Here is a 27,961-nt window from a genome sequence, read left to right as displayed (position 1 = left end):
ATAAATACTTCGTATTGTCCCTCTGGCCATGCTCCATCCTCACCCTCAACATCAAACACACTCTGCAGTCTAGATGGAAATTATATGGCACCAGGCAAGTTAATTGTCTTTCAGGACAGACTGTAAATAGTTGGCTCCCTCGTAAGGCTGAGAGGTGGCCTTTTTGTATTATGTCAGGCCTCTTAATCATCCCAGGAATGGGAAGAGGGAAGAGTGGGATTTAGCTCTAAATGCAGCTCTGGCAGAAGTGACCGCAGTACTTGTTCCACTGCTGCCAGAGCAAAAGCGTCCCACGACAGAGATTGGTGAGCCAGACCTACCAAAAAGACCCCGTTCTCAGGCAAACAATAGGCGCTTAGTCACACCTTTGGTTTCAGTGGGGCTAGGCCACTAAGTTGACATGCACAGCCTGTCAAAAAGTCCATCAGGAAATATTTATCAGGTTGATCTATGGGTTCCAAACAAAGTGCTCTCTCCAAAAATAAGGAAAAGGTGGGGGGGAAACCCTTTGCTTTTAAGCATCTGGAATGAATTTGAAGAAAAATAATAAAACTTCCTGCATGAGGAACATTTCCCCACAGCTCTCCTTGAAGGAAGAGAGTTTGCTCAGGTGTCCTTGCTCTTGCTCTTACGGAATTTCTTGTTAGTATCAGGCTTCTCCCCTCCAGAGTGCCATAATTTTCATGAAGGAACCAAGTGGCCCAACGAATGACATAATGGTCCTGTGGAGCAGTGCCTTATGCTGAATTACCAAGTAAAATGAGCCTGATAGTTCTGTCTTGCTGTCTGCTAAATCAGAGGTTCCCAAATGTGGTCACTTAAGAGACAGGTTGTGGGGCTGGAGAAGAGCATTTGTGATTGTTAGGAAGAACAACGAAGAGGTTCAGTTGTGGGACTCACACAAAGGCTGTGTATGCTGCAGATGGCCTCTGGTCATTCTTTGGGAAGACAGTTGTTGCATGGCAGAAAAACACAACAGTGCCAAATGAGGGTGAAACTTGGGAAGAAATGCTGCAGATTCAGGCACTGCAAAAACCTGCTAAACAGCCAGACGTCCACTGGAAGGTCTTCTGGGGACTGCAGAGGGCTTTGCACCAGGCCAAAGGTAGACTGAGAGAAAGGCATAAGCACTTCATCTCCATGTATCCCACTGTCAAAGATTCAGCTGGGTGTTTAGCAGAGGTGAACCACATGGTGGCCAAAGTGGCAGATGGCTGGGAGAGGCAGCTGCCTGCTTTGCCTTTGCTGTGGGCTAGAGTGGCTCCAGTAACCCCTGTGTGGCTCTTCCCTGTTCAGCCTTCTGCTCCTTATGCTGCACTTACGGGAGTATTTGGGGTGTATTAGGCAAGAGGTAGACGGAGCGGTGGGGAATAGAAGAGAAGGAGCGAATGGGTGTTGGGATGTACTGAGGGAAAGAGGGATGGAAAAAGATCTGTCCCCTGTGTTTAAATTCCTGCTAATTTCCATTGATCTTGGCAGGCTAAGGTCTGGGGCAGCAAAAATTGCACTGAAGGTACTCACCACCCCTCCAAAGCTGCCAAAAATGCTTCCAGGCCCCTCTCTCTGTGAAATCTCACTTTCCCTCGCAGATACGTACCCTATTGCTCCGTCCTAACCACACCCTCCAGCTCCTCTTGACTTCTAGGCTTATGCTGCCGTGTGTCCTCATGACAACAAGTTCAGTTTAGCTTACGCAGCTGAGAAACCTTGAGCTGGCCTTTCACAAATGAATCACTTCTCAGTGAGAACAAGAGAGGCTTCACATTCTTGCCATTCTCTCCAGGCTGCCTCTATCCTTGAAAATCTGCTGTTTTCTTAAATGCTGGCAGATCATTCAGATAACAGGAATCCTGGGCTATTCTACCCCAATGATCCATTTGATTAGGGGAAAAAAATACAGCAACACTTTCACTTCAGTGAAAGTTCAGACCTGTTATTTGCTAACATTCCTAAGGTGTAAAACACACTCATTATGAACTCACGTCCAGGCTCTAAAAATTATTAGTTTGGTTTAAAGAATCATACATTTTAAAAGAACAAAGCAGCTGCTGAACTCTTTCTGCTTGACTTCTGGTTTTCTGAGCTTTTAACTCATTTTCCATGACACTTGCATGGCAAGAAGTGCCACAGAAGTGAATATAGCTAACCATCTTTCCTTCCAAAATAGATAGATAGTTACCCTGTTTTAATCAAAATATAGCCAAGACTTATATAATCACTTGATTCCTGTTGTTATGCTTTAAGAATAATAAATTAAAACAAATGATGAAAAAAACCTGAATTTTCAAACTGATACTTAAGTGTAACAACAGGAAAACTTACAAAACCAGCTTCAGTTATGCTTTTGTTACAGCAGCGTTTCAGGTGAGGGCACAAGATTTTTTGTCTTCGGGCTCACGGGTCATCTCATCAAAGTATCTGAACTTGCGTCCCAAGTCTGCATTCCCACTAAAAACGATGGGAATCTTGTCCCATTGTAAGGTGTTTTTCCAATTAAGCTGTAATTAAGCCAATGTAATGGTATAAAGTTATGGAGAAACATTTATTTACAGTGTTGTTAGCTGGCCAAGGAGCAGAAATTATAGAAATGCCATACTCACCTGTTTTACTTGGTTTTTTTAGAAGAAAATTTCTGATATTCTGGAAAAATCTGCTCCAAAACCTGGTGTCCCTGCAGATCTACAAAATCTGCTTAGTCAACATTTTGGTGAAAACCGTTCAGTGATTGAAATAGAGGAATTAAAGCTGTCAGGTAACTTATTCTATATTTAATAGATAAATAATGGTTTTTTCATGATACTGTTGAGTTCTTTTTCTGCAGAAGAAAGAGGATTTTGGGGACAGGTCTTGAATTGTACTTTTTTATGGAAATATTTTCTTATACTGTATATTAATTTGCTGTTTAAGTAGAGATGTTAGTTTCTTTGGAATAAATGTGAGGTTTCTTGGAGTTGCAGAAATGAAAAGAAACCTTGTTTAAATGTGTCCTTTTATTGTAAAGTATTAATTTCAGGAGCTCACTTTTCTAATAGAAATTACAGGATTCCTAACAATAGCTTCCAAGATGCTGACACAGAAAGTGAAAATGTATTCTGTTGCTGGGATTATGTGAGTCAATCCAGGTGCGTAATAGGAGGGTTGACAGGAGTAGACAGAGAAATACTGTGATGTCGTTCTGACGTGGTTATGAGATGTTGAATGCAATGGTTTTTCAGGGAGTGGCATGAAATGAGATGGTAGTTTTGGTCCAAGTGTAAAGTGAACAAGTTTTAACTATAATGAGGATGCTCTTGGTTTCCCGTATTCTGTCACCAGTTAAAAGTCAGTGATAGAAAAGGCAAAGCAGGACGGAGCAGCGTTAGCTTCTGTCAGTTGGAGCTGCATTAGAGATGAAGGCAACATTGAACTTCTCTGCCTTGTACTCTGCAGATAAAGAGGCACTGTTATTTTGTAGGCACTGTCCATTATTTGCTGGTAGGGCTCAGGAAGAGCAAACGGCCTGGTAACTAACCTGAATACACCTTTGATACTTCTTGAACTCTTAGTGACCTGTGCCCGATACAGGAGCCTTCTAGCCTAGCAGTGGTTTCTCTCTTTTAATGTTTAAGCTTGTCTTTCTAGATAAATACGCTCCTCCTTAACATCCATGATTCTAGGTTGACCCTTCTTTATTTCTATGGGGCAGGTTCAGCTTTCTTGTTGAATCAAGAAAATCTGGAGAAATCCCATATGGATTGCTTTGAAAAGCTTGTGTTAAATATTTTTAGACCTTTAAGGTTTTTAGCAAATAATAAATTGCTTTGGTTTTTTTCTTATTAAAAGAGCCCTTTGGGCTAGTGAAGTGACCCATTTCCATCTGGATGGGCTCTTGGGTTGGATGGAGATATTTTTTTCTTTCTTTTTGTGCTGAGAGTTGGAGGCTTAGAGCGCCAAGGAGTTTACAAACTTCTACAGCTGTCAAGTCATTCACATCAAAGCACTGAGCAAATAACAAGTCAGCATTGGTCTCTTGCTGCAGTCTGGAGCTATGTGTTTTTCCCCTCTTTCTGAAACTTCCATTTAAAATTGTTGTTAATAACTCCAGTGTTGCTGAAAAGTCAGTGACTGAAGCTTGTGTCCTTTAGAAACCATCTTTTGAATTGTTCAGTCATTAATGAGACTTAATGTATTCAGAAGAGCAAAACAACAGCAAAGATATTTTGCCACTGGGAGGAAAGGACCATGGTGGGTGTGAAGAGCTCTCCTGTTGCCACCGAAAGTTTATGCCTGCCCTTCCCCACTAGCATGAAGTGCATCTTTTAAACATGATTTTAAAAGTAAGTCAGCTGCTGATCCTTCAGTTGTACACATCCCTTCCCTTTGGAGCTCAAGTCCCAGTAAGCATCAGTCTCTGGATTTTAATAAAAGGCATCAGTGCAAAATAAAAGTTTTTAGCAAGACGACACCCATTAAATGGAAGGTACAGTGATGGAGAGTGGCTATGCTCAAGAAACTACACAGACAGGACTTCAGCCAGGCATCAGCTACAAACCAAGTTTGTCACACTGTCTTTTCCAGTGGAAATCATGGAGCGACGCTGTCAGCATTAGCACAATGCGCCATCCATGTGAACATGAACAACGTTTGCAAGGAAACGTCCTTGATTTAGCTAAAAATATATCAGCCAACATCTCATTCCATAGACAGGCACCCTGAGGTGCTGTGCTTCATGCAGAATGACAACAAATAGGTGGGTCCCTGAAGACAGAGTTGTTAACGCTCTGCAGGAGCGTATTGTTCCATCAGGCAAAGGACCCTTAATGATGGCAAGTTTTCAGACCATCTAATTTTAATCACTATTTTAAGAACTTAGACTTTCTATATAGACACTGGAGAAAGGAAAGACCTTCCGAAGAACCTGTTAGGACCTTGTCTTTCTTCATTGCCTCTATATGAAACTTAAATGGCTTAAAGTTTAATGGCAAAACAACCACAGAGTGGTTTTAAGACTTACTAGTTCACATAGTGACCAGCTAGAAGATAGGCAGTCAGTGGGAAATGAAGGAAGAGGAAGGCATTGACATGCAGTGTAGGTGTTACCATTAGGGTCGATATAGTTAGGGTAGATTACCACAATACGAAAGGCCAGAAAGAGGAACAAACTTATTGACAGATTATTGGTAGGTTCTTGCATTTACACAGTATGAATTGTTTGGGTGATCTACAAATGTATTCCATTGTAGGTAGATGAACAGTCTAGCAGGTTGACTGTCAGGCTTTTGGCTAAGACATTTGATTGATTGTGGCAAAGACATGAAAACTTTTTTAAAAGTATGTGATCACGCCTGTGCAGCCCTGTATTCGGGGTTTTCCATGGTGGGAGAAAAGAAAGGAATTGCAATTGAGTTGAGAGATGCTACCTTCATTGATTTATCCAATGTAAAGCTGCATGTACATGAGGTGTACATTAATCTTTGTTTCACAAATGGTGATTTATTGATGATGGATTTTAACACAGTTGTGATTTCATCAATGTAACCAGGGGTTATGCTGCAAACATATATGCTCCTTTTGCTGTTAAAAATACATCAACAAAAAATTTTTTTCCTTTTATGTTTTCAGATTCCTGTTTTTTGCCAGCCAATGATCTCACCCACAGTTTTTCTTCATACCTGAAGGAAAGTGAGTTAAAGTGTTAGATGAGACGAAAGTTGTATGAAAAGCATCATTAATGTGATATTATTGCAGTTTTTATCTGCACCTCCAAATATTTTTAATTATGAAATATTAATAACTTTAAGGGGTTTTCTTTTTTTCTTTTTTTACATGACAGGTCTTGTTTTTCTGGCTCTTTTTTTACTCTCTCACTTCTTTTGTATCAAACTGTTTCAGAGTTTCTTTTAATTGTTATATATATATGTATATCGAACTTCTGGTCTGGTAAATGTATCTTTTCAATTGGTTTTGTCTGATACAAATTACCATATGTGGCAAATGAAGACAATGGGCTTGTCACCTTACAAACTGTTGATTTTTAATGCTTGTCTAATTTGTTTAGTTATATGATATTTCTGTATTTTATTTATTTTGGCCATTTTATTTTCCAATTTCTCAGCCATGAGTAGATGTACAAGTGTTGCCAGAGATGCAGACCTCATAGGAGTCATCATGTGTGTTCTTGCTGCTGGCTACAATTCATCATGCACTCTTGTAATTTAAAATTGTGGCATGTAGTGCTTTCTCAGTGTGTGTACACAGGCTTTTTCATTGCAGTCTGTCCTAAGTGGGCAAAACTCCGTAAAAACCACAAGGAGAAGAAGTCGGTCGTGATGCTGGTTATCTGCAGTTCTGCCCTTCGTTCCTTGGAACTCATCAAGTATGTCGATAGCAAATGTTATGTTGAGGTTGGCAGTCAGTCAGAGGTTTTTGTCTTGGAACCACAGACATAAAGGCAAAACTGGGACACTGTCCTCTGCTAGCCAACAAATTCACTGACTCAAACTGATGCAATATCCCTTGCTTCTTTAGACTGTAGGAGTGTGGTGTTTGATTTTAGTCTGAAGTAACACTTAGTACTTCAGTTGCATGGAAGTGCTATTTTTGTTAAAAACCAAAAATAAAGCGTAACCCATTTTGGGGAAACATGCAACATGTTATACTTGGGAACAGAGCAAACCCATAAAGCATCATGAACCACTGCTAGAAATCATGACTTTGCATCAAAGGCAATGAGGACATGGCGTTCCAGGGCCTCAAGTGCCAACGCGTGCATCTGGCCTGAGTGCCTCCAGGTCTGCGTCCGTGTTCTCAGCTGGCTCAGGCTGGCTAAACTGCTGTGCAGAGATGACAATTTTCAGTGTTCCCTGTCCTCTTTTTTTCCCTTCTCTATCCTCCCCCTTCTCATTCCAGAAGTCTTGATGACTTTGATGAATTAATGTGTACCTCACAAATTTCATGGTTGCCTTTTGTGTCTTAACCCCATTTCCTGTGGTTATCTGTCAGTACAACATGAGATGGAGAGCTGGGAAGTTTGACTCCATGCCACAGATAGAAGCATAGATATGGCAGATGTGCCTGTAGTGCTTAGCTCCTGCATGCAGATATTACCATCTGAGACTTAGGTGGTTTATATGTATACTTGTATATAAACCTTTAGCTTTGCACAAGAGAAAACTGAAAATTTGGCGCACTGCAAAAACATGCAGAGAAAGCTGTCTTAAATGACATTCAGTAAATACTGAATATGTTGTCTCCTGCTTCATTAATACAGAACATAGAGTTATTACTGTGTGCCAAAATGGAGTGTCAGAAAAACAAGTCAGGATTTCTGACAAATGAGTTTTGGTTAACTGGAATTTGGGCAATCTCCGCAGTAAAGACTGTGAAATTTAGATTCGTCCATACACAGATCTCTTCTACTGTGCACGCACACGCATGTTCATTCATGCCTGTACCTCAGTAATGGAGATATTTTTGAATCAGAATTTGGGATTAGTCAGTTTTGAACCAAGTTAGCTGTGAAAGCACAGGCCATAATTATTAAATATTATCTGAAAAACTATCTAAACAGTATTGCCCCCTACTGATATCTGCTATTGTGTTTGCCCAGTTGTTGATCACTGTTGATCAAGTAGCAAACAAGAATGTACATAGTGTTCAAAGTACAAGCAGGGGTCACTGGGGGACTGTGTTTTTCAAGCATATTGAGAAATGCCAGTTAGTTTTGCTTTCCTCCTGTGTGGTCTTAATCCCAGCCCTGATGCTTGCATTTCCTTTTTCAATTTTTTTATTGCTAGGTCAATGACAGCATTTAAAGGAGACTGCAGAGTTCTCAAGTTGTTTGCAAAGCACATAAAGGTAAGAGAGCTGCAAGGGAATTTCGATAGAACAACTAAACAACTAACTAGTGTCATACCATTTTCTTTTTAAAGCATTTGTCAATAGTGCCTTTCATATAGTGTTCACATAATGTTCCTTTCTTTAGGTAATGCTTCCTTTGGTAACCCACTGGTGCAGTTTGAGGAATCTAGCCAAACGCCATCTCCAGTAGCTCTGGTGCAATCCTATGCAGAATGTAGACGCTTATGCATGTGCTGTGTTTTAAAGATGTTCCACATTCCTGTGAGGTGCTCATTCAAATGGATTTTGCCTGTTTAAATAGAAGGCTCACACACATACGTTTGTAGAAGCAAACTGTACCAGCACCCACATTTGCATTCTGCCAGTTGGATGCCTGGATACCCAATATCCATACCTGTTGGAGAGCACAAATTATGGGGATGTTGCAAGTAATAAGTGGACATTTGGCCTTGGATATAAATACTGTCAAACACTTAAATGTCACTTGCTTTATTTCACTGTTTCCCAGTGTCTTCATCTTGAAGAAGTTTAGAGCTAATTCAACTTCGTCAGTTTTCCAGATATTTCGAGAGAATTTGTTTAAATGCTGAAGGAAGCATACTGTTCTCACCTCCAAAAATAGGTGGTGCAATAGCAGATTTTCAAATTTGAAAATGAGTGAACTTCTAGAGAAGTGTGATGCCCAGCTGGCTGTTAGATTTCTTAAACTTTCTCCCAAATATATCAGTTTGACAGTTTGAAAGATGAATAGCATTTGTTACTTGATGGTATTCTAGAAAGAGATACTATGAGATCTTGAATTTCTTTCCAGCTCTTTGAGAAGAAATTTTAAGACAATCGTGGTTTTACTGTGGTTTGTCTTTCTCTCTTCAAATTAGATAAAAGAACAGATGAATATGTTGGAGAAAGGCGTGTTCCACATCGGGGTTGGAACTCCTGGGAGAGTAAAAGCGCTAGTGGAGCAAGGTAGGAGAACAAGGAGGGTTTCTTCCATAAGTATCTTATACTTGGTCTCATGAGAAGCGAGACTTCAATTTTTTTGAAGCGCTTAGGTTGAGGTGAATCTCTGGATTTGGGTACTAAACCGTACAGTTCTGTTTCTCCACTTTTACTATGTCAGTCAAAATGAGGTCAAGATTCTAGTAGTTGATTTTATAATCACTTTAAGCTGGCATAAATCAGTATTACCAGAGAAAGGCAGAGTAATACTACCCTCCCTCCGAGTCAGTGCCCACTTATTCCCCCTTCCTGCTTCTTGTGCTAGCCCAAGAGTCTGTTTGGCAGCTCGGTGAACTGATCCCAATTAGAACTGATCCCAATTAAAACAAAACCAGTGTGCACACAAAATCAGGTAACGAGCAGGCAGAGATGGGGGACTTCCTCTTTTGGCAGGAATACTGATTTATGCTGACTTGAAAGTGATTGCAAAACCATAGTGTGAGATTTAAAGCTCCAGGAAACTAAACACTGCAAGTAAATCAAGAGGAAATAATGGCAGAAGTCATTGTATCATACGTCACTCTGAGCTCAGTGTAAACTTTTGGGAGAGGTGGACAAAAGATCTGCTTGCTGATTTGATTTTATTTCTGATTTGCCTGTTATGAAATTAATTATTCTACATAACTCTCCTTTTCTCTTCCCAAATTTTGAGTAGTTTTACTTACTCCATAGACATTACGTACATAAAGAAAAACAAACAACAAAATGACAAGATGATAAGGTGATTCTTTCCACTCCTCTTTCTAAACACTGCCTTGCTCTGACTGTGGTTTCTTGGTCAGGGACTGGCTGTGGATTGGGCCTCTGCCTCTCCTTCCAAAAGGGTACAGGAGTAGCATAATTTTGTTGCTTCCTGTGCCCTCCACCAACGTTAGATCATTACTGCTCAGAACATCAGCACATTGCCATGTTAGGTGGAGGCAGCTTATGGCAGGGACACAAGGTGTATCATCTTATCCTAAGGTCTAGTCCTTTTTTGACACCTTAGTGTTGCAGTGCCAGGTCACTTAGAGAACAGAGAGGAGTCAAAACTGATATGAAAAATTGTGGGCATCATGTAGAAAACCAGGGAAAAACAGGGGAACAGCTGGAGGGCCAGTTCAGAAAGGACCTGTTTCTTCTCTCACCACCATTTATTTGGAGGATAAAGGAATTCTTCAGCAGCACCACTGACCTGACTCACATTCACATAGCACCCAGTCCTGTAAATTGCTAAACACTGTCAGTTCCATTAACACAAGTTTTCAGGCTAGGGTCCTTGTAACTTACCAGCTCCTCATCAGCTGTGGAAATTCAACTCCTGTGGTTTCATCAAGAGGAAGCTTGAGGAATTATTTTCTGGCAGGATGTTAGCTCTTCACAAGCCTGGCAACAGTAGTTGTTCTGCTTTTGTGTTTATCTTCCAAAAAGGCATGGGATTATGTGGTTAAGGGAGTTTGCAGTGTCAGTGCATTAGTTTTCCAACCAGCAAATATAGTACTTAAGTGTTCAAAGATTAGTTCCCTTGGAAACAGACAGCAAAAGATGTAAAAGCCAAAAATCATTTTGATAAGCACATGTCATATTATCTTGGTAGTAAAATTTATGTTGCCTTTTTAGATGGCCTGTGCTTGAACTCCACAAAATATATGATTCTGGATTGGAACTGGAGAGATCAGAAACTGAGGAGAATGATGGATATCCCTGAGGTATTGTATAAGCACCTGTATATATTATACTCTGTGTATTTATTACTTTTGATTCTAGTGCCCAGGTCTTGGTCAATAAGGTTTTCTTTCTGTAAAGCTGACTTTAGTGGTCTAGAAACACAAAGAACTTAACATTTGACTGATAAGTCTGTACTTTCAGGTCTCAAAATGACCTCCTGAGGGCAAGTCACAGCTGTGACTTCTACGGCTGTGCTGTGAATTTCTCCTGTTTATGCTAGATGGTTATTCTGCCTGTTCCCGGGATGTTCTCCCAGTAAGAGGACTTTGTGCAAAAGTTTCCTCAAAAAACTAAATAAAACTTTGGAGAAGCATTTATTTGTCTCCATCTGAGAGTAAGGTAACTTCTTGTGAGTAAATCTACAGACAGTTCTTTTTTTTTTTTTTTTTTTTTTTTGGCCAGAGGTAGGGTACAAACGATGTACAGCCATCCATCATTTGTAGATTCCTTTTAAGATAATTCCCCATTCTTGTCAATTCTGTAATCCAGCTTTCACATTTATTGCTGTGACAAGGCATGTTTACTATATGCTGTGGGGCATCAGCTGGTAGTTAGCCAGCAGAGGGTGAAAGAGGCAGATTCCTCCACCAGTCGTTGTTAGAAAGCTCCCAATTTCCTGCACAGTGTTTCCATTTTTTTGCACATTTAGAGCAGGCCAATATGCAGAATCTCCAGGAAAAAAGGGCTTTTTTTTGCATATAGACATTAAGCTGTTTCACAAGTGAAACAAATTACCAGTCATTAATCCTTCTCTGCACATGTCTATGTACTTGAATGTGCTGTATTTTACAGTCCCACATACACAAAGATACATGTTCCTAATAATCTTGGATAAAGCACTCCGCAAAAAATACATTGCAGAAATGCAGTAGCAAAGAAACCAGCTCTGCTTTTTGAGGCAAGGAGGCTCCCTCTTGTGGTAAATACATAAGGCTTTTTTTGTATGCTGCTTGCACTGCTCTGTAAGTTTTTTAAAGAACGGAGAACATGAATTCACCGCACAAGATAGTAGTACAAAAGGTGCTGGTTGCAGTGGGATGGATTTTTTAAGTCATCTGAGGTAAATATATATACAGTAGACCATAGGTGATCCACCTCAAAAACCTGAAAATTACGTTGCTAATATTTGATTTTGGGCTATTGCAAACCTGAACTACCCCTTTCAGCTCACTGTAGGTATCATCACATCATTTCTGCATGTCTGTCTAGGAATATAGGCCAAAAATTGTGACTCCCCCTCTATTTTATTAAGGGAAAATCTTAAGGCTATCTTAACATCAAAATGTTAAGGCTTCATTCAAATTAAAACCAAGTGTGTTACGCCTTCATATATAGTGTTAGCATAAGGAATGGATATTTATGTGTGACTACAGAACAGTGAATATGCAATTACAGAAAAGTCTTCAAATGTGCGCTTGACTCAGGTAAACAACATACAGAAAGGTTTTTGAGCTATGTAAGTGGAGCATCTTGCAGCTATTTGTCCTGCTGCAGACATCAGGCAGATTCCTGAACGTTGTAAGAATGTCAGTAACAAAAGATACCCAAATAGTGTTTTTGACATAAGGCATCTTAACAGAGTAGAAATCAATAAGATTTTCTGGCAACTTGCAGACTTGAAATATGGAATATAGTCTTAGTGAGCAGAGGATCTTACTCCCCTGCTTATATAAAAATTGTCAAATACATGCCAAGACTAGTAATAAGTTTGCTCAAAGAAGAGAGGGATTATAGTACCAGCAACACAATTTAGAGAACTGGCAGTTGGATGTACTAATTTTTTTCATCTCGTGTTAGTTGTGGAGGCAAAATTGTGCCCTTAAAATGGGAAACGAGGCATAGTGACCCTGATCCAAACCTCACTTTGTCAATAACCTCTTTGCATATTTAAGGTGCTCCTTTGCTACATCACATTGTAATTATACCAGAAAGCAAGAACAGCTGGAAGCACATGTACTTTTTGTCCACTCGTGGAAAATCTGTAGCTTCATTTTAAAGGTGCGAACTACTTGATGTTTTCGTACTCGCTTCATATTCAGTGGAGAATTATGTACACAGTAGTATATCCTGATAAATATATGAATTTAAAAACACATGAATCCTCCTGTATGACAGTCCTGTATCCCATCACATCCACATAATGGATGGCGCCCTGATCCAATGCTCTTTCAGATGCCTCAACATCTCATTAGTTAGTGCAGTTGGATTTTTTTCTCTGTTTCTGTGTGTCTCACTCCATTCATCCCAAACAGTGGAGAGAAGGAAATAAAAAGAAAGCTCACAAAGAAACCAGCGGTGGGGTAAATGAGTTTATCACACTCTGTCTTGGCATGATTGATTCCTACTGAAGCGTAAAGGTTTAAATAAAAATTGATTGTGTACTTTCTGATCTGACCAAAGGACAAGCTTCTCACTTTGAAATCTGTGTATAGAGGTTGATGGCAATACAGAGCTCTCTCAACTCCTCAAATTACTTGTTTGTAAGATTCAAATGGAGTTGTTTTCAACAAAAAACAATATTGTATTGTCTGCAGAGAATACAAACACTGAGCCTTGAGTGAGTTTGAAAATACAAAAAGTTTAAGTTTCAGGTTTCATGAAAGTAGAAAGGTTTGTAAGAAGCGGACTTGCGATAGAAAGACAACTGTTTTCACCCTCATGTAGCATATCCAGCGTGGAATAGAGACTGGTCAGACTTCATCACATCATTTATTTCTGTGCAAAATGGAGGCACAGAAGGATATAATCCTGAAAGAAAACTCGCAAATAAGTTATTTTTAAGTGGGAGGAGGGAGCTACAGAGAGACTCTGGACTAACCATGATGATAGAGAATCTTGTGTTCTTGCTGAAGTATGTAGTCAGTGTTTACTCTCAAGTATATTTGTCTTTTATCTTTAGATAAGCAGTAAGCCGCAGTCATATCCGTGTTATAAACCAATGTGCGTTGCATGCAGCACCTGTAGACTTCATGCTCTCTTTCAGTCAGGTGTGTCAGACAGAGACAACATTGTGGCTGTTGTAGTGCAGTACCGCCCTTGGCCTACTTCGTACCCGTTGATACTCTGGAAAATCCCGCAGGGATTTTGCAGCCCAGGGTGGGTCTCTTGCTGTGGCATGCTTTATCAACTCCATACTGGTGACAGCTTAGCTCTAGCCCTGTTAGATGGGACTGCACGAGCCATAGTTGTACTTTAGGATTGCAGAGCAAATGTTAGCTATTTTAACAAAGTGGAAGCATTGTAGAGCTCAGGACCTTGTATGGGAACCTCTTCTTTAATTTCTAGTCCTATAGTGAGGTGCTGAGTAAATAAATAATGGTATTTAGCCAAAGCATTATCAGTAACCTTTGATGCTTTCTTTGATTTTTGTTTTCTTCAGATAAAGAAAGAAACAATTGACCTACTGGAGACGTGTATTATAAAGCTGTGCAGAGAGGGGTCTGTGAAGCTGGGACTCTTTTGATAGTTTTACCAACAAGGACGTCATTTGCAGCTGCATTTTGCTATTATCCTGTCTGCAACTGGCAAGTGATTAATGGGTGATGGAATTAAGAATTTTGACTTTTCAGAGGTCTATCAATATGGAAAGAATGTACATTGCAACTTTTTCTGAGTTTCCTTTTAATAATAAAATAGAAGCTTCGTTTGTAGTTTTAGTATGATTTTTATTGCAGGAGCAATGTGATATTGCAATTAGAGGTACATTGCATTCCCCTGCTAGATTTACTACTATGTCACTTTTAAGACTTTGAAGATGAGCAAACTTGGGTGTGAAAGTCTTTGTACAATTCAGTTCTCTGTTATCTCCCTCTGCTGTCCCAAAGGAGACCTTTACTTCTCTCATGAGAGCGATAATCTAGTTCTTGCCTTAGAGGACCTTTGAAAATGTATGTATTTCAGTAGTTTGTCAAAAAGGTATTTTTCACCCATCTGTTCTGGAGCTGGCCAAATGCTACTTTTTTGCTATTACATGGTAAATTATCTGTATAGTGAGGGTTTGTTTTGGTTAAACTGTTGAAGTGTGCAAAAAATATTCTTCTGTTTGTCCATTTAAATTAAAAGGCAATGATCTCTGGGTGATTTTTCTGTCATTGTGGATAGTAGGGAATGGATATATTTTTTTCAGAGGACAAGATGGAATAGAAGTGAGCAAATCATCAGCATCTTGGAAAGCTACTGGTCCCAATCAGATGTTTTGAGAACGAGTTGCCCTTTTGTGATAAAGAACACGTAACCTTTTTACAACTTTAAATTGCATCTGAATCAATAGCAACAAATGTAGTAGGTTAAGAAAATTGATGTGGTCTTCCAAAGCAATGTTTTCTGTACAGTGCTGTCTCAGCACCTGCAGTCCTCCCCAGTTGGAGTAGAGCTTCTTTCACTGCGTGTCATGCCTGTTAGCTGGGCAGATATGGAAGTGAAGGGAGAAGAAATAATGCATCTGAGATTACACAGAAATTCCAGTATAGCTGGCAGTGTTCCTGCAAATGAATAAGACATAACAAATCCTACTGAATGGTGGGGCAGGAAAAAACATATATTTAAGCTTTTCCAGGAGGCGTGAGCTGAACACCCTGACCAAAGTACACAATCGTTTGATTGGTACAAGCTGATCATGGGAATCCAGGCACAAATGTAGAAAATGAGGAAGAGAGAGATCTAGTTAATAAGTAATTCCTGGCCATAATGCAGGTTTGAACAAACAATACAGTCTCCCAGCAGTAAGGACAGTATCTCAGCTTAAACACTCGCGAGCACAAGTATATTATTCCTTCTTCTCACCAAGAAGAAAATGAAAGACAAGACAAGTTTTATTCCGCAAGAAGGAGAGGCGCGTCCTTCCAGATGTCCAGATAACAGTGCATTCAAACAACAGAAGCTACCAGCTTGGAAGCCCCAGCTTACCATTGCGAGTGTGCTCTCCAGCTTCTTTCTCACAGGCGCGTTCTGCCTTTCTGTGGGAGTCTGCCTCATACTGTCTGCAAACAGCGTCAGAGAAATCCAGGTTTGTTTAGGGGTGATGTTCTTAGATATTGTATGAAGAAGAAACATTTGGAGGGAAAAGGCTTTGAATTTTTGCTTCTGGGTAAAGATGACAGCAATGGCTTCATGCCTTGGACATGTGTCCAGCAGCCAGCATTCCTGTGAAAATCCTCAGAGATAGTAGGTCACCGATAAAAGCTGAGCACTGGGTGGTTAACTGGGTGGTAGTATCTGAAATATGGGTGGTAATTACTGCCACTGGCTGGTAATATCTGAAATGTTGTCATTATTTCCTGGGTTTTTGAAGGGAAATAAACTAATCCCTTTAATAGCGTTTGTTACTAGAAGAACATACATGTTTGCTGGGGCAAAATCTTAAAATACAGGGAGCCGTGATGTTTAAATGCCACCTGGAGGCAAGGTTGGCTAGACCTGTGGTAGTGTTAATAGACTCCTGTTGGGGCCAATGCTCAGCACTACATCCAGGCTGTTCAAGAGGGGTGGGCCATTATGCACGTGGGGATTTGTCAGGCATTACTTGATCAGCCAGACCAAGCTGCAGAAGTGTTCTTCACTCAGCACTCCTTTGCCGAGGAGCAGATGTGGAGGTTCTGCAACAGTCATCAAAAGGCTCTAAAACAGCTTTAAACTAGGGATAAAATTTGTGAATGTTCATTGAGGCCAAGTCCTGATTCTCTGCCTCTGTTCAATTTTAACAATGTTTTTGGCAGTCCAGAGTGACTTAGAAGAGAACTGCTCTGAGGAGTCTTGGAGCTAAAACACTAACCTTTTCCTATGTGCATGTCCTTTATTACAATATCTCTGCTCGTTCACTTTTCTGACAGATTGATTATTCAGATAAATGCTCAGATTGTTCAAAACTCCGTGAAAATTCCTCTAATTGGAATAAGGAATGCCACTGCTCTGTTAATTTCACGCTAAAGGAAGGTATATTGGTAAGTGGATGGAAAAACCAATTCAAGTTGCTTAGTACCTCCCGTTGCTTATATCCCGGTATGACAAAATACACTAATTCTGCTCTGTAGAACTCCTGAATAAATTTTCTTTGTACTTTTTAAAAACATGAAATACTCAAAATTTTATAGTTTTGCCTTTGCTATTCATTTTGATACATGTTAAAAATAATCAAGACCAGGCTACCTCTGTCCTTAGTTGGGAGATGTTCAAGGAGAAGATGGGGATGGAGGAAATGGTGTTTGATTGTGAAGGTGACTTCTCTCTGTATCTCTCTCTGAGTCAGCAGCACACCCTTGCCCTTGGCCTGGGGTTAGTTGTTACTGCAGTGCTAAGCTCTCAAATGGGAAGGAAATCTGAAGCTCTGACCACTTGTCATAAGTAAACCCCTGTGTAGTGTTTTCTGCAAGAGTTATGCTGTTAATCCCCAAGGTCCTTGAAATAGTTCAAGTCTAGCCCTGTCATTCTGCAGTTTCATTTGGGAAAAGTATCCTTCATTTCCTGTCCTAAACTACTTGGTTATGTTGCTGAGACTGTTAAAATGCTTCAAGTTCCACCAACGAGATCTTATGCTTAGTACTACATAAATGATCCCTTAAAATTACAGTGCAATTTAAATTGTAAAGTCACTTTACGGTTCTTCAATATTGAAGAGGCTGTTAAAATACTCTATAATTCTTCAGATTACAGTGATGTTTGAGATGAGAAGTTCATTTAACTGGGTAATGTTTTTTTATAGTTTAATAATCCTTCTTCTTGCTTGTATTTGCCTGCTTAGCATTCTTCTTTTAATTACAGGACTAAACTTTCCAAAGGGTTCAAATAATTGATGAGATGCAGCCTTATTTTTCAAAAAATCTGAAGGAATTAAGAGCTAATGGGTACTTTTTGAAGTTTTTTGTGCACCTTCTTTTATGGAAAATGAGTATCTGTCTCCACGAAATTATTCATAGTCATTGCAGGTTCATGGCTAGCCACAGCATCTTGAGTAAAATAATAATCAGGTATTTTTATTTTAGGTTTCATTTGGTGATTTAGTATTTTGGCACAAAATTAAATATACTCTAAAACTTTCAGTTGAGGTAAAGACTAGATTCTAGCCAGTGTCCGCTGAAGTAATTGCTTGGAATGTAGTTACCAACATTTAAATATGAATTGCATACTCTCTTCCCCTCTCTTTTTTAGCAAGTAATAGGATTTCTCTTTGTCTACATGAACTCACCTTGTTGAAGGGATTTATCCTTGAATTCTAGGGTGATGTTTTTATGTACTATGGCCTGCAAAACTTCTATCAAAACCACCGTCGATATGTGATATCAAGAAGTGACGCACAATTGTTGGGTCGAAATGTAAATGTAAGTTTTCTTCTTTATATTATGAGATCGTCAGTATTTCCATCAGGTGCATCTTTGGCCATATGGAGAGCTAACTAGGCGTAACTGTAAGTGTGTTAACATGGCTCTAGGGAATAATAAGAAGGTACAGATTTTCAGTGTTTGGTCTCTGCTTTTATGATTGTTAGGGCCATTATGTCTAATAAGTTAATAAGAGACGAAGATTGAGGGGATAATAAAAGATGTTAGTCCAGTGTTGCAATTCTCAAATGTGCACCTTGTATGGATGCTGATTAAAAATACATTGTCTTTTTCAAATAAATTTACAGAAAGCTTTTCCTTCTAGTGTTTTCAATCGTCTTAGCCAGAAATGTTTTAAGCTGTGCTTATATTATAGGGATAGGGAATTAAGTTATTCTAAGTCTTTCATTTTGCCATCTGGCTTTGGAAGTGGACAAGCAGCAGGAAAAGGTAATGGTGAAATAGGTGATTATGTAGCATTCTGCAGTATGTAACTTAGAGGTCTAAAGAGGAGGCTAGACAGCATCACCTGCAGCAGGCCTGCACAAGGAAATTAGAGAATGCAATCATTGCATTCAGGTTTTTTTACTTACAAATCTAAAACATGTTTTCTGTGGCTTAAAAGTAGCATTTCTTAATATACACACAGTCCACACACTGTCCTCTCAGTACATATGGTGATTGTGCCATAATAATCTGTTATTTCCATAAAATGCTTCTTGTAACTCTCAAGACATGTTCCCCATACATCTGCTTCTCCAGGTGTCCAGTCAGCTTGTTTGCATCCAGGTGCAACCGCTTTTGGCTTTTGAGCCAATCAGATACACAGCTTATTAGAGTTATTTGAAAATGTTTCTGTGTTTAAACCTGAAGATTTATAGTTTCTCATGAACTGGGTTAAGAGAGATGTGATAAACTTGACATGGGCTTTTGGTTTTCATGCTGTGTCTGCATACAGCAAGACTTGCCCACACAGAACTGCAGTAATGTGGCTAACTGCATCTGCTGTTCTCCACCACTGAAGCAGTCCAGGTCAAAATTAAAAAGAAGGAAAAATAAGATGTTCTAGGGTAAGCCAAGGCTTCATGGAACATTTTAAATTGTAGCTATGTTACAATAGCAGATCCCCAAATAAGTTTTTGTAGCCTGGAGTTTGCAAATCCACAGCAGAATTTGGTGAAGACCTTAAGTTTACTTACTGTGACAGGGAAGGTGTTCCTCAACTACAAACCCATTCATTTGGATGTATCTCTGATGTGACCAAAAGGTACTGGAGACTTAATTATTCAGTGGCTTTTCAGAAGAAGGAATGGGAGGATAACATTAACACGAGCAAGCCAAAACAAAACCCCCAGGTTCTGTGCCTGATTGTTCTGTGACCTTGAATGCAGATTCAGAAGAGCTACTGCGCGCCCTTCACCACCTACCGAAATGGGACGCCCATGGCTCCGTGTGGTGCTATTGCCAACAGCATGTTCAATGGTAAGTAGGTACCTTCCACATCTGCTTACTAATTGCCACTTGAAACTATGCCGTTACCCCAATCCAGCTGAGTCCTGATATTACCAGATCTCTGTCTTTCTCCCACAGAAGGTTTTTTTTGGCAGTGGTGCTGTGGTGAATATGGGGCTCTGCTTCCTGCTGTTTAGTAACTTGTCCCTCATTTTGAAACTGAGGAAGATTTTTCATTTACTAAGGCCCTCTTCAATGTGAATATACAACAGGACTGAGGAATTGAGTCCCTGGTGAAATAAGGACCAATGGTACAACAGAATTAGTGTACTTCCTTGCTAAAAAACACATTCTTCTACAGTTATGGGAGAGCCCAGATTCTGCCTTTCCACAGTGGTGTGCTTAGAAGGAGGTGACATGTTCTTCACCTTGGTTTGGACCTTTGGATCTATGTGGTTGCATTTTGTTCTTTGAATGCTGGAAGCGTACATAGTCTTACTCAACTTGATCCCAGGTTTTGATCTTGTTTATAGTAACCTAGTGGGCATAATCTGCCTCTGAGTACATTTAGGCTGCAACCTAGAGGGCTGGCAGATTTCAGAATGGATTTCTTTGGGAGGAAAGGAGACAAAAAGACTTCTACAGACTGTTCTCCCCTACCCCATCCTTCTTGTCTGCCTCCCCACTCTTTTTTTTTTTAACCTGTTCCAGGCAGCAGTTTTTTGCAATGCAGCAGCTGTTTTCAAGCAGCTGAGCCAACCACACCAGACTTGTGAAGGGCAGCTGCACTCAGTAACTTCCAGATCCATTTGATTTTCACCTGCCTGTGCACCCACCTGCTCTCTTGGAAGTCTGATTTACTGGACTGGGTTCAGATGTCTGAATCCCCGCTCTGGTAGCTCATTTCTGTCCCTCTGCTGTGAAAGAGGGTGCTTCCCATTCACTTTTGACAGTTTAGCTGGTTGTCTAATTGCCCGCTAATCTTTTTTCATATAATGAGGAAGATGGCCAAGTTCCTGCCATGGGAAAGGTTTTTAACCCAAGCTAGCAGGTAAGGGAGCTGTCAGACAAGCAGTTAAGTAGGCAGAGCTCAGAAAATTACAACTCTTTTTAATAAACCAGTGGCAAACAGCTGGGGATGTAGTTGGGCACAGAATGATCACTTACTCAGAAGAGTGTGTCTGAGCCTTAAGGAGCTGTGTGAACACAGGTTTTGTAGCAGAATAAAAAAAAACATGTTTTCATTGACGCTCATGCAGTTGAGTTGTGTTATTTTCATGTTTCCTGAAAAGCAGCCCCTCCGCATCTATATCATCTAACTATCCCTGCCCGTCATCTCACTGGCTGCCTAGGTGTTTACATAGTTGTTAACGAGACCTAACTGGTTTTGCCTTATGTTAAACTAATCTGAGGAGGAAAATATAATGGATAAAAAAAATGCTTTTTGCCCAGCGAAACAGGATGGCATGGTTAAGCACAATTTTAACTAAACACTTTTTTGATTTAAGGAAGTGTTTGTGTCCAAGTTGGTAGACAAGGCCTAATTAGCATAAAACTAAAGCAAAATTTTCTCCAAAGAATCATGGATTCCCTTGGTGATACTTTCATCTCTCCCCTGTTCCCTGAAAACAGGTTGTATATAATAAAGCAATTTGTTCAGAACAGCTGTCAAAGAAATTCTAGGGAAATCTAACTAGGAGGGTAACTTCTGTAACTAGCTAGAGAGCTCCAAAAATGATTTGCAAAGAAGTTAGTTACAGAGGAGTTGATGGATGCAAGATATTTGCACATATTTCTACACACGGATTCAATAGGATTATTGTTAGGGGCATGTTCAGTCTTTAAAGCTTCACAAGTTCTAAGGCTCTGGAAGCTTAATTATTCTTGTGGAGTATACAGTGCTCTGTACACAGTCATGATGAAACCTTTCCCAGGATTTTTTTTGTTTTCTGTTCATTTGAAAGGTGCTTCAGTGTGTCAGTTTTTGTTAGTCATGCTGGCCACTAGAATGACTGTCTTTTACTCATACGTATTGCTTCTTGTATTCCCTGCAGATACTATTGATCTTTTTTACAACCTTAACTCATCTGTTATTCAAGTACCACTGCTGAAGACTGGAAACAGTTGGTGGACAGATAAAAATGTGAAATTTCGCAATCCAGAATCATACAATCTCTCTTCTGCATTTGCGGGTAAGAATGGTTCCACTGGTATTCCTTATTTTTCAATGGCTTCCCTCCCTCCCTGTGTGTGGAGGTCTCCCATTCTGAGATGGGAATCGCCTTTGGGAGAAATACCTCCCAAAGGAGGCAGGAGAAGCAGCTTTAGAGGGTGACTGAGGGCAGAGGCCAGATTAGCCAAAATATCACTTTCTTTTTTCCACTGCCCATAGAAATTGGAAGAAAGTGGTTGTGAAGACTGAAGTTAGCATGCATCCACATGCTTCTGTATAGTTTATTCTAACGCTTAATCTATACAGAGAAAGCAAGGATACAGTCATTTTATTTTTTTCTACTGAAAACACCCATGAAGGAGAATTGCATTGTCACATCTTTCCTTCTTTATGCCTTTGCAGATTCTTAGGCAGTTGTGAGCCAAGTGAAACTGCCATCTTCACTAGTTCTTTCAAACAGCTGTTTGCTAGGACTGGTTCCTTGTTATAGTTAGTCTACATTGCAGTGGGACTAAAAGTTCCCTGTTGTGGATCAGGGCAGTGCTGTGCTGGATGCAATATGCAAGAGTTTATGATCTAAGTAATGTTCATATGGCAGATTCTAAATATTATAGGCTGTGCCATTAGACTGTAAAAAGGTGCCTACAGGAATAAATTAATGTATAAAAATGAAGGCAAGCTCCTCATTATAGAGAGTACATTGCTTGCTGAAGGGGCAAGAATCCAGAATAAACAATATTTTCATTTGTGCAAGTCACTTTGTCTTTCCTGTGCTTGATGTTTCTAATGTGTAGCAACCCCTGGTTACTGTTAAACTCTGTTCATTCATGATTGAGGTGAGTGGAGATGCTTGGGTGAAAAGCGTTACCTAGCATATATGATTTCTCAATACTGGACAGTCTCGTGTCTCTTTCATATCTCGTATTCTGTGTTGGTTGTGAGTGGGCCCAGAAGTTAGTAACCAACCTCTGTTTTTACTGATAGTATGTCTTCTCTGGTTTCCTTCTTTTTCACCAGGGACAGCAAGACCTCCTTACTGGCAGAAACCAGTGTATTTGTTAGATGAGGAGGATGAAAGGAACAACGGTTATGTAAATGATGACTTCATTATCTGGATGCGAGTGTCAGCCTTTCCTACATTCAGAAATCTTTACCGTCGTGTCAGCCGGATAAGGAAGTTTGCGGATGGCCTCCCAGCAGGGAATTATACTTTTCGTATTTCCTATAGTATCCTTTCATATTGTCCAAGACACTCCTTAAGTATTAGATAGTTACAACGAGATGGAAGTGGATCGGATTTGTGTAGTAAAACGGCAAAGAAACCAAGCAAAACACCTCAAACTAAATCACCATGAAAAGACCTAGTTTTGAGGGTGATGAGACCCTACACGTGGATTTTCTTTAGCGTGTGCAGGTGGAGTTAAGACATGTGACTTAAATGGCAACACATGACTTTGGATTTCACTTCTGAGGGGGCTACTTTTGGCTGGAGACAGCACATGGGAGCTTTACACAAAAGGTTAAACTAAAGAACGGGAACCCGAAGAGATGACTGGAGATGTTGTTTTAGCTGAAATATTTAATAGTGGCCTAATTAGGTGCATAGCCACCCTTACTGGGGTGCAAGAAGTGCCAGAGGTCTCCCTGCCGTTGAGAGCTGTGCAGGATGCCTGTGTCAGCAGAGCCCTCTGCCGGATTCGGGCCATGTGCTGACAGGAACTTTTGTGCTGGTGAAAATGCACTCTCACACTGAACAGCGTGAACTTTGCCGACTAACGCACTTGTTTTGTCAGCAGGAGTTATGTCAAGATGACTATAAATTTATCTTCTCTCTCAGCCGATAGAGCTATGATCTTAAATGTTGTAGCACAGTTCTATTCTGAAAGCTTCCACGTGGAGAGGTGAAAGGTAAAATCATATAACTTTCTGGACAGCCAACATATTAGGTAGAGGTGAGCACTTCCCCTCAGTGAGAATATGTGGAGTATCATCATGATAAGCTGCCCAAAAGGCTCATTTTCAACTGAGTTTTTATAGCAAATTAACACAGTAGCAGTTACATAAATTCATAAATTCTGAATTTGAAATTCAAAATGTAAAAAAAAAAAAAAAAAAAGAAGTTCCATATTCACAGAGAGACTGTACCTAAAATAACTGGATTTCTTACGACCAGCTGCTACCGAGTTTTTGGACCCAGAATAGCAGAGACATCACAGATCAGGAATTTTTGCAGCAATTGCAGATCTCTAGACCCTTTATGCCTTGGAAAGGGTTTGGAGCATTTACCACTACTTTTTCTCTTCCTGGAAATAATGTAAACTGTGTTAGTGAAACCTTAACATCCTTCTGACAGATTTCCCTGTTACCAAATTCAAGGGGAGGAAGCATGTGATTCTTTCAACCGTGGTATGGAGTGGAGGAAGTAACCCATTCCTGGGAATTGCCTACGTGGCTTCTGGCACAGCAGCAACCCTGGCAGGTTTTGTCATAACTGCCATCCACTTAAAGCTCAGAAAAAAGAAAACATACTTTCAGAAGTAATAAGGTTCCCTGGCTTTCTGAACAAAGGCAAAGGTGTGCTGTGAACAAAGAACATGCAGCACAGAGCTTTCATTCTTTCCCCTGAGCTCTGGATCTGTTTCAGTAACAGGTTTGGTGAACATAAGCAAGTTGAGGGGCAGCGCTATTCCATCATCCAAAACCAAACTTAACTGAGGCTGCATTCTTATTAATGTACGTGTGCTCCTAAATTTGTTTCCTAGGAAACTTGCAGTGAGATGAGCTTCAAACAACAGATAGCATAGTGGGTTCGAATTGCAATGGCAAAGAAATTCTAGGGTACGACTGGACAGAAGTAAGGGTCCATATTCATTTCTTCCTCAGCCCTTAATTCAGACAATATTTCTCTTGACTTAAATGGAGCTTTGGATGGGTAAAAAGTGATGTCTTGATCCAACAAAAAGCTTGAGCAGGTAGAACTTGGTGCTAAAGTCTGTTTGTGGGCCATATGCGTGGGCTGAATGGCTTGGCTTAGGTTTTATATACCTTTTTCAGCTATCCTGCAAAAGCAACCAGTTTAACACAGCATATTCATCCCAGTTTGATACCTGATTTATGATTGAATACAGGTCATTTTTTAGGAGTTTGGAGGTTTTTTAAACCCACTTTATTGGTTTTATCTCGGTGCTGAGACTAACACGCAAAGCTGAGGGCATCAAGTTGCTGATTTACATTTTTTAAACTATGATTTAATAGAAAGCTTAAATTAAAAACTCCTTTAGTGCTACACATTTTAGCAGAAACATCTACCTAATATAACTATTAGGCCACAATTGCACTGCTACCTACCCCACCCTTCTGTGCAAAAGTTCACAGGCTCTTACATGACATGACGTGTCTCTTCGCCTTTCAAGCCCCCATTTTTGTGGTGTGGTGACTTATTGTCAATAGAAAGCAAAGCATCAGAAAATCTGTCAACTTCATTTTCAGAAAGTAAACACTCCAGCTTGTGAATAGGCTTATCAATATTCATGTTTCATGTTCAAAATTTTACACATTTAGCAGTTCTTTGCAGTCTCTCCCAAAACATAGGAAGAATTTAGGTCAAGTATACCATGGTACAGACGAATTTTTTAAAATAATTTTTCTGTTGCAGAAGCGCAAATGGAATAAAACACTTTAATTCCTTTGGTAAGTATTCTGTGTGCCTTACCTCTACCTCCCCTAAAAAAACCCTCCACGTTAAAATCAGAAAGAAATCACAGACTAGAGCAAGAGAAGGGAATGTGGCACCAGGAGGCTTCGTGCCACTGTCAAGGACACCACAACTGCTTTTAAAAGTGCCTCAGGCACTTAGGAACTTGTGACCTTTGACAGATGGTCTCTGGTGAATCTGATTGCAGCCACAGAAGGTACTATTTCCTTTAGTCTCTGCTTCGTAATTGTGCCATGAGCAGCAGAAGGGGTGCTGCTCATGTGCCCAGCCCAGCCTGTGAGTACAATCTTGCTCTGTCGATGGTTTATGCTGACCTGCTGGGCTAAGGCGCGTGTCCCCCTCTGCTTTTCCTGGTCAGGGCCAGTCACCTCCATCAGAAAGCTGTAGAAACGGAGTTGCAGTATTTCAAACCCTTGCATCTAAATCTGTCAGGAGCTGTGGGAAAACGCTACCCCTCACTGGACTGGACAAGACAGAGCATGAAGCAGTACATTTGGAAATGCTTAAGCTCATTAGTGTAAATCACTTTTAACAATGAGGCGTGCTCCTAAACCTTTTAAGTCCTTTTGAAAATGTAATCCCATGCAGCCCTCTGGAAAGCCCTGATGGGAGCTGCTGCCAAAGCTGAACTTAGGATTTCTGGCTCCAGACGGACCACAGGAGCCTCTTTGTTTTTCTCTTTCTTTTTTCCTTTTTCCTTTTTTTAAATCCTCCAAGAAACTGACTTTCAGGAAATGATATGTCATCTGAGTGGTTAAGTCACGGTGCAATTGTCACTGATTTTATTTCTTCATGAAGTATCTGGTAAAAATGTTAGTAAAAGGAGACTGAATAATGAGGTATGTATTTCAGTGAGTCAGTGTCTACCAGAAAAAAAACTTATTTAGAAAACACAGTCTAGCAAGTGGTGCTTACAGTTTGCCCATTATCTCCCAGAGGTTTGTGCAAAAACTGCTTCTCTTGAAATGTACATCGTCTTCAACTCCCTCCGCAGGGAAAACCTATCTTCAAACAAATCTTCCTCTTTCTATTATTCTGAAAGTTGTCTAAGTCTTCGTTTACAAACCCAAAACCTCTTTTTCACCTTACCACAGCTTTAAACACGCCTTACATCTTTCTTGTACCCTCTGAACAGTGTCCCTGTAAGCTGCTGCTTGAGCTGCAGCAGTTACTGTTGTTAACTCTGAGCAGCTCTGTGGTGTCTTGTCTTGTCATTCGGGATTGTGCTGCCCAGACAAGAGCAACGGGAATGGCAGTTTTGATGAACTGCTCCCAGCAGATGGAATCTGCCTTGCTCAAACGGGTGGAAAATAAGTTTTAGCAACCTCCTTACACCTCCTTTTGTGCCAGTGGTACAGCTACGCTGCTGGTCTGCCCCTTGTGCCAGAGCTTGCATGAATGGGCCTTTTCAAGAAAGTCTTGTAGATGTGTTCCTCAGTGCCCACACTGGGGAATACTCCTCTACCTATACGAAATGTTTATTGGAATCATTTTATGCTGCTGCTGCTGCCTTATTCCCTCTTGTGCAGGGGCTGAAACAGAAGTGAGAGCCCTGGCTGAAGGGCTGGCCTAACAGAACAGAAAGACAGTAAAAGCCATCGTTAAATGTTCCTCGTTGTGGCCTGTCTCAGGGGATTGGCCCCTTTTGTCAGGTGCTGATACCAGCAGGAAGTGTAATTCCAGACACAAATCCAGGGTGATTTTGAATTAATTTATTCTGGCTATTAGGAGATTGTTAAGTCAAATTGGTCAGGGAAAGCATACTGAGATTTGGAGAGCAGAGGTATGAAGGAACCAGAAACGTTGCACTGAGGTACAAATTGCTTTTAAAATACCTGGAGTGTCATGACCAATACTGTGTCTTTGGCACAGCGCTGCTTTTGCCTTGCACATTCGATTTTATGAATTACGTGTCTTGAGTAAAGAAAAAAAAACAAAAAAACCAAACCTTGGTAAAACTTCTCAAAATTGAATTTTAATTAGCTTATCTGTCAAGCATACTTCCACCGATAGTAAGTAGGCCTTTTCTGTAAGAGATTTAACTTATGTAGACTTGTCAGTTCAGTACAAAGGTGTCCGGGTTTAAGATTCCTGGACAAAATTAAGAGCCGTACCTGGAAAGTGTAAGTCAACAGCACCACTGTGAGGGCTACATCATGAAACTATAAAAGACTTACTGCCATTATTTGTAATATTTTGGCAAAGCAAAATTATTAAATTGCTTGAATCCCTTTTCTACAGATGCCAGTACTTCAGAAAATAGGATAATACTAAAAAAATTTTTTTTTACTTTCAAAGGAGAATGCTGCATCCTTTGTTACTGCTACTTAAAGCCTCATCTTGCATCATTGCCGTATATTCAGTCCCTTTGAGCTGATGGAACTTTGCCTATTTCCTTCACTCAAAAAAAGAGAGATGCATGTCAGAAAAGGGGTTTAAGTTTGGTGGATCGCAATGAATGATACAGATGCTTAAAGTAGTAGAAAGTGCGTTTTTTTCTTTTCCTTTCCCCATCTTTTTTCTAGAACAGATAAATAAAGGAGGACATTATTTATTGCAATTTTTTTTTCTTTTGTGGAGTGGATATTTAATGAATGGAAAACTGGACAAAGGATTCCTGTTAGTAGATGTAATCTAAATTTATATGGTAAAAAATGGACTAAAACAGGTGAGCTAAATGGGATACAAGTGTCTGGGTTTCAGTTTTTTTAATATATGGTTTCATTTGTAATTTTGAAGATGACAGTTACACATGGGAGCATT

At 40.1% G+C, this 27,961-nt stretch overlaps 2 protein-coding genes across 5 annotated transcripts in view; both read left to right on the top strand.

Annotated features, from left to right (window-relative positions):
* The window catches only part of CMSS1 (cms1 ribosomal small subunit homolog), a 245,966-nt gene extending 231,346 nt beyond the window's left edge, over positions 1-14,620 (top strand). For all 4 annotated transcript variants that reach the window (XM_087757123.1, XM_087757122.1, XM_087757121.1 and 1 more), the window contains 7 exons: positions 2,623-2,752; positions 5,602-5,661; positions 6,253-6,355; positions 7,776-7,836; positions 8,718-8,805; positions 10,438-10,526; positions 13,925-14,620. In XM_087757123.1, coding sequence (XP_087613249.1) covers positions 2,623-2,752; positions 5,602-5,661; positions 6,253-6,355; positions 7,776-7,836; positions 8,718-8,805; positions 10,438-10,526; positions 13,925-14,008 — 615 coding nt within the window. In that variant the 3' untranslated portion in view covers positions 14,009-14,620. The remainder of the gene's footprint in view (positions 1-2,622; positions 2,753-5,601; positions 5,662-6,252; positions 6,356-7,775; positions 7,837-8,717; positions 8,806-10,437; positions 10,527-13,924) is intronic.
* A 262-nt stretch (positions 14,621-14,882) lies between these two features.
* On the top strand, positions 14,883-27,758 carry LOC104014097 (cell cycle control protein 50C). The gene is made up of 7 exons (XM_009466696.2): positions 14,883-15,550; positions 16,374-16,484; positions 17,757-17,858; positions 19,250-19,340; positions 21,365-21,502; positions 22,501-22,710; positions 23,837-27,758. The coding sequence occupies exons 1-7, from the start codon at positions 15,338-15,340 to the stop codon at positions 24,022-24,024; spliced, it is 1,053 nt and encodes a 350-aa protein (XP_009464971.1). The 5' UTR covers positions 14,883-15,337; the 3' UTR covers positions 24,025-27,758.
* The last annotated feature ends 203 nt before the right edge of the window (positions 27,759-27,961 follow it).

This window comes from Nipponia nippon, unplaced genomic scaffold, assembly GCF_047370975.1.
Source record: "Nipponia nippon isolate SJK-2023a ecotype South Korea unplaced genomic scaffold, ASM4737097v1 scaffold_2, whole genome shotgun sequence".
NCBI classification, from domain to species: Eukaryota; Metazoa; Chordata; class Aves; order Pelecaniformes; family Threskiornithidae; genus Nipponia; species Nipponia nippon.
The sequence above is the reverse complement of the archived record's forward strand: the minus strand, read 5'-3'. Positions and strand labels throughout refer to the sequence as shown.

What these genes read in the sequence shown, in the direction of transcription:
- LOC104014097 (XM_009466696.2), top strand. Translation starts at nt 15,338, where the DNA reads ATGAAAGACAAGACAAGTTTTATTCCGCAAGAAGGAGAGGCGCGTCCT. An exon ending in CGCTAAAGGAAGGTATATTG is followed by an intron (nt 16,485 to 17,756) that starts GTAAGTGGATGG and finishes CTTGAATTCTAG; the next exon opens with GGTGATGTTTTTATGTACTA. An exon ending in TGCCAACAGCATGTTCAATG is followed by an intron (nt 19,341 to 21,364) that starts GTAAGTAGGTAC and finishes TATTCCCTGCAG; the next exon opens with ATACTATTGATCTTTTTTAC.